Source organism: Sorex araneus, chromosome 4, assembly GCF_027595985.1.
Source record: "Sorex araneus isolate mSorAra2 chromosome 4, mSorAra2.pri, whole genome shotgun sequence".
Classification (NCBI taxonomy): Eukaryota; Metazoa; Chordata; class Mammalia; order Eulipotyphla; family Soricidae; genus Sorex; species Sorex araneus.
The window spans coordinates 110,621,379-110,632,860 of record NC_073305.1 but is presented as its reverse complement, the minus strand read 5'-3'; the positions used below and the strand labels follow the sequence as shown (position 1 = coordinate 110,632,860).

Here is an 11,482-nt window from a genome sequence, read left to right as displayed (position 1 = left end):
AATAAGACAGTGAACTTTATAAGTATATATAGGTCTTTCTTAGGCACCATAGTCAATACGAGCCGACAATATTTAACTTGATTCAGGCCACATTCAGACATTTGCTCTTATTTACAAATATTTAAATTAAATACAACCTGAAATGTGTTTTCGTTACATACAAAAACAGAAGAAACTGTACAACTTGGAGCATTGTTGGTTTTAAATAATTACATTGACGTTTGCGCTCAGTGGCGCTCCCGTGCTGGCTCAAGTTTTCATCACCCCTTCCAGAAAATCTTTCTCAACCATCTCTTCTATTTTTTGCCGGGCTTTGCTGGAAAATGGCTTGTGGTTTTCCAGTGTCATGTCCTTACTGGGGAAGGTGTTTGAGTGGAGGATGGGGCTCCCTGAGTGTCCTGCGCAGCGGCTGGTGACCTTGCTGTTGAAGACCTGGCTGAGCACGCTGAAGAAGGGCAGCAGCTGCTCGAGACTGCGCACGGTGCCCAGGGTGAGCAGCAGGTGCCCCGGCTCCCACCCCAGCGTTCTCCCTGAGTTGTCTTCCTCCGGGTTTTTCTGCGGAAGACAAGAAAGGGAGTAGTTGTGTTCAGAGTGGGATGGGAGAAAATGTAAAAGATCAGCAGAGCTAAGAAATGAATTCACATGATGATCTTCCCATTTTCACCCTAGACAGGATGAAAACTCCAATTCAGGAGGCACTTGAGTGCCCATTATTGTACGCAGACAGGTCTAACACAGGAGCAGTATTTTCCCAACTAGAATCAAGCAAACAGACCAGGATTGGTTTTAAATAGGGAGAGTCAAATAATACGAAAATTTGTTGTGCTTTGCATATACTCACTGTAGCACTGTCGTCCTGTTGTTCATTGATTTGCTCGAGCAGGCACCAGTAACATCTCCATTGTGAGACTTGTTGTTACTGTTTTTGGCATATCGAATATGCCACGGGTAACTTGCCATGCTCTGCCGTGTGGGCGGGACACTCTCGGAAGCTTGCCAGGCTTTCCGAGAGGGGCAAAGGAATTGAACCCGGGTCAGCCACGTGCAAGGCAAACACCCTACCTGCTGTGCTATCGCTCCAGTCCATATACTCAAAAAGCTCCCAGATTTCCAGACTCCCGCTAATGTTATCAAGGACCAGGAGACAGATTAACTAGGATGAGGCTAAGGAAGGGACAGGTCTTGTTCACTGTACCATTAGTAGATCACACTTCAGAGTCACAAGATGGTAGTAGTTGGACTGGAATGACAGTACAGTGGATAGGGTGTTTGCCTTACATGCATCCCCAGTATTCCACCCGGTCGATGAGCACCACCAGGAGTATATTCCTGCATGTAGAGCCAGGAGTAGCCGTTGGGTGTGGCCCCAAAGTCCTCCCCATAATCAGGGTTGAAAGTAAATAGGTACTCTCATGCAAAGCAAGGAGAAAGTAAGGGAATCCTTGGGAGAGCAACACTGCTAAGCTTCTGTGCTAATCGACATAGGGAGGAAAGGTGGACCTGGACCTGGAGTCAAAAGTGTATCTTGGTTCTGACAATGAACTGCAACATCCTGGGGTAAGACAAATAAAATACTATACCTTGCAATAAAAAAGTGAGAGGTGAAAACTGCTAACGAAATACAAACTCAAGTAAAAGTGTATGTGTTAAAAGAGGCTAGTTTTAGAGTAACAGACATTAATTAGTGAAGGTTATAATGGAACTAATGGTGTTTGACCCTGGATAGATACAAATAGGATAATGAAAACAATGAGCTGGAGATAAAAATACTTAAGGGGGAGTCAAGGAAGCAAAAATAGAATCTATCACAATCATAAATGAGTCTGCCCTCTAAGATCAAGGAGTGCCAGGAAACTTCCATTATTTAGTATTTTAATATTAATTTTTTAATGGAGAAAGCAGCTGCAAAAATTTAGCTCATTTTTCTTATGTGTGCTCATGAGTTGGGCTTATTTTAAAATAAAATCCAGGGAAAGGAAAATAGATTTAACTTAAAATAGAAAGATCTAGATCTTTATGACAAAAGAAAGGAGGAAAGGAAAACAATAGCCAATACCACTTAGTTGACTTCTTAGTAATCATTTAACCTCCAGCCCAAATTACTGGATAGACAAAACCATCTTCCTTTCTCATAACTAAAAGTGGTTTTAATGTTAGTGCTGAGTCCCATTTTTTTTTCTATGCCATTAACTGCTATTGCTACCATTCCCTGGCTCTCCAGCCACCTTCATTTTCCTAGGCTAAACTTGAAAGTATATACATAGCTAAGTTTGTCTTGAAGAAGAACAAATAATATGCTTGAGCCTACATAGCTAGTTTCCAAATGCAAGAAAATAAGATAAAACCTCTTGTTTACATTCCTGTCAAGAAGTACTTGAGAGGATTTTTAGTTCTTGACCAAGAACAGTACAATTGTTTTATACTTCTGTTCTTAATCATAATTACACATCCTCAGTAATAAAGAATTAAAACATTTCCATAAAATTTCTCCTTTCACTTCACTAATCTATGCTTGCAGGAAGACTTCCTCCCTCTTTACTTCTCTTGTACTTGTTGAAATTCCAAGCTCCTTGTATGTCTCCATATTTGGTCCAGATGTGGCATTTTTTGCTGCCATATCACAAGCATCAAAAACCTCCCATACCTGATGCTTGGCCATCTCCAATCCCTCCAAAATCACTGTCTTAAAGTCCTCCTCCTTGTCCTGTGGAAGGAAAGAGGAGAACTCAGAGCCTTTGTGCCAGTGAAATGTATGCTTGGTCATGAAGACCTTGATTGAAATGTTCTGGACAGGAAAATACTTCCAAGTCAACTCTTTTTCAATTCTGCATACAAGTTTTGAACAAAAGTTTATCACGTTTTTCCCTTTGGTAGGGGAAAGGTATCTTATAAAAACTCTCATCACTAATCTGACACAGGACTGACAAAGTACACGTGTGATCCAGAATATTGCTTCTGAATTTATGATTATTTTCTTCAAATGCTCTGATATCAAAGTTCAAGTCCTACCCTTACCTGCCTGTGATTACCTCTGGACCAAGTTTAAGTGCTCTTTAGTGAATCTAAAGTATATCATTTTATATCAAGCTCTTAAAAGTCAAGTGAAATTTTAATTTTCTTTTGTTTCTATAGTTTGGGGGGGATATAATTTAGGAGTTGCTGCCTCAATGAGAACCTAGAACACTGGAAATTTTGAGTGATCAAAGCACATACTGCAAACTTAGACTCTCAAAACAACCTAATAGTTTTTGAAATTTATGTAACAATGACCCACTTAGCATAGCAAATTCATTATTATCTTCCTCAGCAAAATATTTAGAGTTAACTTGATACATACTGAAAAATAGGTATATATGGATATATACTATATAGTATATACATTTTATATAGTATATAAAATGTCTAAAATGGTAAAATTATATTTTACAAATTTTATCTTTATATTTATCAGAAACATACTTAAGATAAAAACAAAAGCAATACCTTTGCCCTTTTCCGAAGAAGCTTTGCGAGTCGTACTACATAAGGTTTGAATTCTCGTTGATGTATGCCCTGCCTTCTGACTTCCAACCCTGAATCATCCGAGACTTCTGGAATAAAGGCCCATCGGTACCTATGCACAGAATGTTAACATCAGGAAGATAAACCCTTTGCCATCTAAGATCATGTAAATAAACAAATTACCCAAGCACTACACAGATTCAAATATGTGGTATGCTTCTAACATTGTCACCTAGGGATTATTTCTCAACCTAAACCTTTACTTCATTAATAATGAAAAATAATATTAAGTACCGCAGAGTTGTAAAGACTAAATGCATGTGTAAATTTATACAGTGCTCGTTTTTTTTTTTTTCATGAGCTTAACAAATTGTTTTCATCCTCATTAGTGGACAAAATCTCAACACAAACTTGAACTAAACTAAGGAGCAAGGAACTTAAAAAATTAAGGAAGACTTTTTTCTTACCAACCTTTCTGTTTTTGTTTTTATTTCTAACTTTGGTTTTAATTTAAAACTAATTTGATATGGATAATATTCAAGCAGTATAAAATGGAACACCAAAGAAAGGTAATCTTCCTCTATAGAATCCATAAATTGCTAGCATCTCGAATATCCATCCAGTAAGTGCACACACACACACACACACAGATGAGCACATATTTGCACAACAAATCTCTTAAAAACTCGTTGCCTTGATTTAATATCTCTTAGATATTACATAGGTACTATCATTTTTTTAGGACTACTTTTATTTCAGCATGGGAATGTACAAATTTAACCAGTTTCTTGGGTTGCCCAATTTCTTGCTATTATAAGTAATAAAAATAAATAACCTATGTAATGTTGATTTTATGCACATATGAAACTATAGTGGTATTACACATTCTTGAATGTAGTAGAATTTTTGGCTTAAATAAAATGGGCACACTCAATTTTCATAAATAAGATTGCTTGGAAAATCACTCTATTTCCAGCAAGAATTCTTCTGTTATCATAGCTAAAAGGAAACCCATTTTTAAGTTTCTACTATTATGATATTGCTCCTGATTTCAGATGGTGTTTACCATATGAATATGGTAAAAAAAATTACCTTTTCCTCTGCTGAAATTCATTCCTTTTCTAGGAACTATTTACTGTCCATATTAGCACAATTTTTCTACTGGGTTCTTTTCCTTTTCATGTTCAGTCAGATTTTTGTCATATTTATTGCAGCTATCTTTCACTAGCCCATTGTTGCCTTTCAAACTATGATATTATTTAAGTTATACAGAGTTTTAATTTGTTTTTAAACTACCAGATATTTCACAGTTTTGGAATATGTAAGATGCTTAAATATTACTATTTCAAGATTATTAATGCTCCATGTTCTGCTTCTATTAGTCTTTTAAAAAGATATTATTAAAAATGTATTCTAATATTATGGAAGGTTTTATCCCTTTGCTAGTAAATACATCTCAATAAAGAGGATAAACTCATTTTAGTCCTTAGCATTGCAGCTTAAAAATCAGCACCAGTGGTATAGTACTCAATGGTTTTTACTTAGAGCACTATGTAGAACGATTTCGATGACTGTGAAAATAGTCAGCCTAGTTCATTTTGGACACTTTCTTAATCACAAGAAAAATCAATTTAATAGATACTCCACTGCTGACACCAATCAAGTTGTTTATGTGTTATTTAAGTGGAAATAAAAGAGAATGGAATTAAAATTAACATCTAGTTTTTATTATTAGGTTTAATAAAATGCTTATGAAAAATCAGGTTTTTGAGAAGAAAGTCCAATATAGAAGAGAGATAACTCTTCAACCTACATTTTAGAATAAAATATTTTAAAATGTGAATAAATATATAAATAACTATAGTAAAGAAACAACAAATACTCAAAAGCAACAGAAACTGAGAACTGGTCTTTAACAGGAAGACTACCAGTCTGCCCTTATCAATATTATAATCATGGTAATTAAAATTTCTTTTAAAATGTGAATAAATTATCAAATGATTTTAGCTTCATTTTGACAAAACAATCATATAGTTTTCCTATCTAAAGTTAAATACAGGCATAGGAAAATAGTTTAAAGGGTTAAAATAATTTAATGGGTGGCATGCAAGAGGCCCCAGGTTCAATAGCCAGAGCTGCATGGTCGCTGACCACGAGAGGGCCCTCAGCATGGGTGTGAGCACTAAATACTAAATCCACCTGCAAAGTCTGGCTTAGTGGGGGCTGGAGCAATAGCACAGTGGGTAGGTAGTTTGCCTTGCACACAGCCGACTCGGGTTCGATTCCCAGCATCCCATATGGTCTCCTGAGCATGGCCAGGGGTAATTCTTGAGTGCAGAGTCAGGAGTAACCCCTGAGCATCACCAGTGTGACCCAAAAAGCAAAAACAAAAGTGTCTGGCTTAGTATCATCAGGAGTGGACCCTGGGCCACCTGTGCACTACCTGGGAGGCTTCCCCCACAAATAAAAAATTAATTGTAAAAAAAGACAAATAATTTTGAGGACTCGAGAAAATTAACTTACATTCATTTAGTCTCTATTTCCCACTGCCTCGTTTCCCACTGCTTATCATCTGAATGCACTATCAGCATTCTTGGTTCCAGCCTTTGTCACTTCCAGTCTATTTTCCTCATCCTATGCAAAGTATGATTTCTACAAGTCTGATAACTTATCATTACATTCCTTAAAATGCTTCCATGGCATCCCCCATCCCTGGGTTAAAGCCCGAGGATGCTAAAGCAGCTTTCAGGGCAAAACATAATTCGGTTGCTTTACAGCCTCTTCTGTTCCAGCAGTATTTATCCTTCAACACCTTAGACACAGTAGTTCTATGCCAATCTCCCAGTCTTCACCCCATGCACTTCTCCCCAGTCTTCACCTCTACCCTCCAGTCTACCCTCTAGGAAAGCTGTGATCCTCAAAATTAGGAGGGCAGTCTCTGCAGTGTGACCTCACGTGACTTGCACACTGGTTACTGTGATACCCATCCAGTGTTTAACTGTTTGCCTACCAAACCGGACTTGAAATTGTGAGTTGTGTACTCTATTTCCTCAAAGCTGGTAGACAATTTGTTGACTGAATAATCAGTTAATTCAGATACAGCCATCGCACCATTTTCTTTCAATAGCTGTGGTGACCAATGTAGGAAAATTACATTTTAAATAAAATCAGGACTACTTCCATGTATACAAAAACACTTGAACATTAATTTTTAGAATTCAGTGACAAAGCAAATGCATTTTAAAAATATTAAAACTATTTCTAAAATATTCATTTAATATCTTTGCTTTTACTTACATTTGAAACTGAGGAAGATTTTCAGAGGGCAATGCCAGAGCCAAATCCAGAAATTTGCAAGCAGAGAGATAGAGGTTTAACCACCGCTGGCTGTTATATGAAGTAGAAAAACCATTACCTCCTGTGTAGGTTGTCTCTAGACCAGCCACAGAGGGGCCTGAAGTCCTGAAGGCAGGAGACAAGTGCTATCAGCAGCTAAATTGGGTACCCAAAGGTAATCCCCAGAAAATCTCCACAGCTACTATTCTTCATACTCACCGGGTGTGTGCTTATTACTCATGCAAGTTATGACTAAATGAACGTGTTCCTTAAATCTTAGCACATAAAAACAGCATGGGTAACTTATGCTATAATCAATAGATATAAAAATACAAGCTGTAAAACCAAGAACCCCCATAGTACCACACTATAGTGTCTTTCTGTAATGAAACTTTCCATGGATAACAGTACTTTTATTTGTATGTACATGGGGTTTTTAAAAAATAAACACAGCACTGAAGCATAAAATATATTCAAGACATTTAGCCTTAAAGAAACTTTTCAATTTATAAATTTGTATAAAAATGCCTGCACAGGGCTGGAGTGACAGCACAGCAGGTAGGGCGTTTGCCTTGCATGCAGCCGACCCAGGTTCGATTCCCAGCATCCCATATAGTCCCCCAAACACCACCAGGAGTAATTCCTGAGGGCATGAGCCAGGATTAACCCTATGCATCGCCAGTTGTGACCCCAAAACAAATAAACAAAAAAATGCCTGCAAAAAATAAATTCTGTTTATTCATATACTAACTGTCCGTACTAAAAAGAATAAAATTAAGATGCCTTAAACAGATCATTCCAGAAAATCTGGGCCTATTAAAATTTATAGGTTATCCAACTTAAACAGTTGGATTTTTCCTACCTTTCGGGGACTAAAGTTTGATCCCCACCACAGCACAGGGATCATGCCACCCCGCCCCACGGTCAGCGGTCAGCGGGAATAGCTCTAGTGGCCCCCAACATTACAGGGGGTCCCTCCTTAATTAAAACCCAACATAGATGAAATTAAGATATATTGCTTTAAACTAAAGTCATGTCAAAGTTTAAAGCAAAAACCATTAATACTGACAATTTAATGAAGACTGAAATACTTAGTGAATAAATGAAAATATATCCAAATATAATCAAGTAGATAATAGCAGACTAAAATTAGAAAGTTTTTAGATAAAATAGGATCCAAGCTTTCCTGCTTTTATAAAGGCACATTACACATTATAATGGACATTATATAGTGTTTATGGTATATACATTATATAGATAGATAGATAGATAGATAGATAGATAGATATAGATGACATTAGGGTATCAGGCAAATGACAGAAGAACAAATTAAAATGAATTCTATAAGGTTAGAGAGATGGTACAGGTGTTAAGGCATTTGTCTTGCATGCAGCTGACCCCAGTTCAACTCCCAGTATCACATGATCCCCTGAGCATTACCGGGTACGGCCCTGGAGGTCCTGAGGCCTGGTAATTCCTGGCACCTCATCCTTGAAACCTTTTACTGAAATGCCAGTTGGTTGCCTGAGACTCATTGGAGGGGCCCTGTGTCTCCTGAACACCACTTAGGAGGACCCACTCCAAATACCCCTAAAAATGAATTTTATATTACCTTGAAATATCTTCATCAGCAGTGAGTTCCTGTTCCATCAGTAAAAACACCTGTACCTGAAACCACGAAATAAGTGTTAAATATTTATTTAAATTATATATTCAATCCTCCTTTCAAGTTCTTCCTGGCTTTATTTTCATTAATGTAAAAACAAATTTTAGGCAGCAAATTCAGAATTGTTAAGTCTTGCTTAGTTTCTGAAAGTTAAATTAAAAAAACAGCATGCAGCAATACTAATCATTTGGCAAAACTGAGATGAAGGCAAGCTTTTATTCTTGGAATTTATGAAAAGTCACATTTATTAAAAAAAGGAAATAAAATTAAGTCAATTTCCTGTAGGGAAATTATAAATACTGGATTTTCAGAGTTATGTATCTCTTTTCACTGCCTATAATTTCCCTACTTGCCCACATAGCTCAGATGAGGGCTATAGGTATGGTTTGAGGTTTAGAATGGATTCACTTAGTGGGACTGGGGAAGGTTTTTCAAACCATTTTAATTGGCATTAAGAGCTTCATTTTATGTGTGAATATATACCTTATGTTTGTTCATTTAAATCTAGCTAGCTAAACCAGCTCAAATCATTCTGGAGTTTCTGGGAATTAGGTCTGCTAGCAGTACAAAATTTAAACACTTACAAGGGTCCAGGAGGTAGTGCATGTAATAAATGCAGTGCATGCCCTGTCTGCTCAAGGCATTAATGTGATCGCTGGTCTCCACTGACCCTCTTCGTCCGCACTGCCCAGTATTGCCCAGCACAGCCAGGCCAGAGCAGCACCTCTTAGCCAGGGGTTGTAGCTGAGGATAGCGAGGAATTGCCCCTATAGTCCCTCGGGATTCTCCCAGGACCCCCGGGAAGGCCTCTCAACCAAAAAAAAATTAAGTGTGAAAGAGTCTGATTTATACTCCCAGATCAGTGACTCACAAGAAGTTAATATTTTCATAAAATATGAAAAATGTTTTATATTTTAAAGTTTAGGCTATTTGAAGATGAGATCAAATAAATAAAAAACTTATTTATTTTTTGTTATTTGCAAAAAATGATGGGAATAAGCTTACTTTTAAGTTTTCAACGTTGTAATTTAGACTGATTTAATTTTGGAGCCAGAGATAAAACAGGAGTTAAGGCACTTGATTTGCACAAAGCAAACCTGCTTAGAATTCCAGCACTGCAGAAGGCCCGCCAAGCACCACCACGAGTGACCCTGAGCACAGAGCCAGGAGTAAGCCCTGCACACTGCCACATATGGATGATCCTCCCTGCCAACCCTCTCCAAAAAGACCAAAAAAAAAAAAAATTAACTCACAAGTTCTGTAATCATGGTAGGCCAGAGTGAGGTAAGATGTTGTGGAGACATTCTTAAAAGTAATACTCTGAAAAACAGGAACACTTGAGAATGAAGAGTTGGCACCTGGGGCAAACGGAGACTCTCAACCAATCTCTCTGAAAGAAATGCAGTGCGTTTTCAGTATCTAAACAATGCAGTTATCCATGCAGTCTAATCCTTCCCAAACGACCTGTGCTGAAGGACCAACTTTGAAAAAAAATATCAACTCGTGGATCAATGATTTTGAAAAATAATAAAAGCCAAAGACTACAAAAAATCAAAGATACATAAAATACAAATGCCATTTTCTTATTTTTATGCGAGAGTCTGTTCAACCGCTGTAAAAGTTGGAAATACCTACTTTAAATCTCTGTGCTTATCATGGATGTGGTAAGAGGCTGCGGCTGACCCACAGGCCACATTTTGAGTAGCAGTGATCTAGTTAAAAATCACAGGACAGAGTGTGTGTGTTATATATGTGACAGCAGGCATAAAGGGTCCAGAAAGGAGTCACTTCAGAGAGAGAGTGCACTGCACTAGAGGGATGAGCCATCATTCCCATCGGATGCTAAAGCTGGCTGTGTTCGGGCACAGAGAGCAGCTGATGCCGCCACAAGCTCGTGAGGCAAGCTCATGCCCGCTGTGGAGGTAACTGGTGGCCCAGGGTGAGGATGAGATACAACACTTCAGGCCAGAGAGTGTCACCAAACCCACTTGATAAAGGTTACCGAGAACCTTATAAAGCAGGTCCTCAAATAATATCATATCACTAAATGAGGAAAAATACAATGTTGGCTAAGTTTGAAGGAAGAAACTATATAGGACCTGGTTTCAAAAATACACTACATTACTCAAAATTCCCAAGGACCTTTTGATATCAGTTAGATAAGGACTGGAGTGTACTCTACAGTCCTGCGTCCAGCCCAAACTTTAGACCTTCAAATGCTGCTTTTGGCTCTTTGTATACTTTGGCTCTGCCCTTGAAGGCATTTACCAATCACTACAAAATAAAATAAAGGTAATATGTTTCGCTACAGCAAATCATGATTTATTAGGATATCTGAACCAAACCAAGATACAACACTTAGGCAAGACCTAGAAATTAAGTTTAAATATGGTGATAACTTCGCTCTTTCAAAAAAAAAATCTACACCATGTATATTCTTCTGCTTGGTATAATTCATTCCAACTTACAACTTAGAGAATGGCATTTCTAAGGAAGGAAAAAAATACTCTTTCAAAGATAGAGAAAATACTGTTTCAGAGATAGAGAAAATATTTTTTTTCACTATTTACCTTGTATATCTGGAAGATATTTCTGGTACTGGTCAACTTCACTGCTAAAAATAGCAAATGCTAATCTTTTGAGAAGCATGGCTCTCTGCTCTAGCTCCACATCCCGGTTTGCAAAGAGATTAAGAGAACTGCTTTGAGCCACAGCTACACGAGCTGAAAAAATAAGTCATTTGAAAAAAAGTTTATTTGGTTTCTGATATGAAACATGGCTAACTGCCTTCTAATACCCAAGAGTGAGGGGAGCCTCAGGAAGAAGAAGATTCTGGGTTTCTCTTGGGGGGGGGTAGAAGAAATTGCAGACAGATCCAGCATATCCACACCAGACCAACTGGGGCAAGGGTCAAGATGTGGAGAGGGAAAATTCAAAACAGAGAAAGTTTCAGACAATAACAAAGTCACCAACAGTGTT

The 11,482-nt window shown here is 37.7% G+C and overlaps 1 protein-coding gene across 10 annotated transcripts in view; it reads right to left on the bottom strand.

Annotated features, from left to right (window-relative positions):
• Positions 1–10: 10 nt before the first annotated feature.
• Positions 11–11,482, bottom strand: part of DOP1A (DOP1 leucine zipper like protein A) — a 111,722-nt gene continuing 100,250 nt past the window's right edge. For 6 of the 10 annotated variants that reach the window (XM_055134471.1, XM_055134479.1, XM_055134474.1 and 3 more), the window contains 7 exons: positions 11,074–11,226; positions 9,757–9,893; positions 8,450–8,505; positions 6,799–6,963; positions 3,484–3,613; positions 2,645–2,704; positions 11–555 (listed from right to left, as the gene is read on the bottom strand). In XM_055134471.1, coding sequence (XP_054990446.1) covers positions 250–555; positions 2,645–2,704; positions 3,484–3,613; positions 6,799–6,963; positions 8,450–8,505; positions 9,757–9,893; positions 11,074–11,226 — 1,007 coding nt within the window. In that variant the 3' untranslated portion in view covers positions 11–249. The remainder of the gene's footprint in view (positions 556–2,644; positions 2,705–3,483; positions 3,614–6,798; positions 6,964–8,449; positions 8,506–9,756; positions 9,894–11,073; positions 11,227–11,482) is intronic. The other 4 variants (XM_055134475.1, XM_055134478.1, XM_055134477.1 and 1 more) reach the window with 2 other exon arrangements.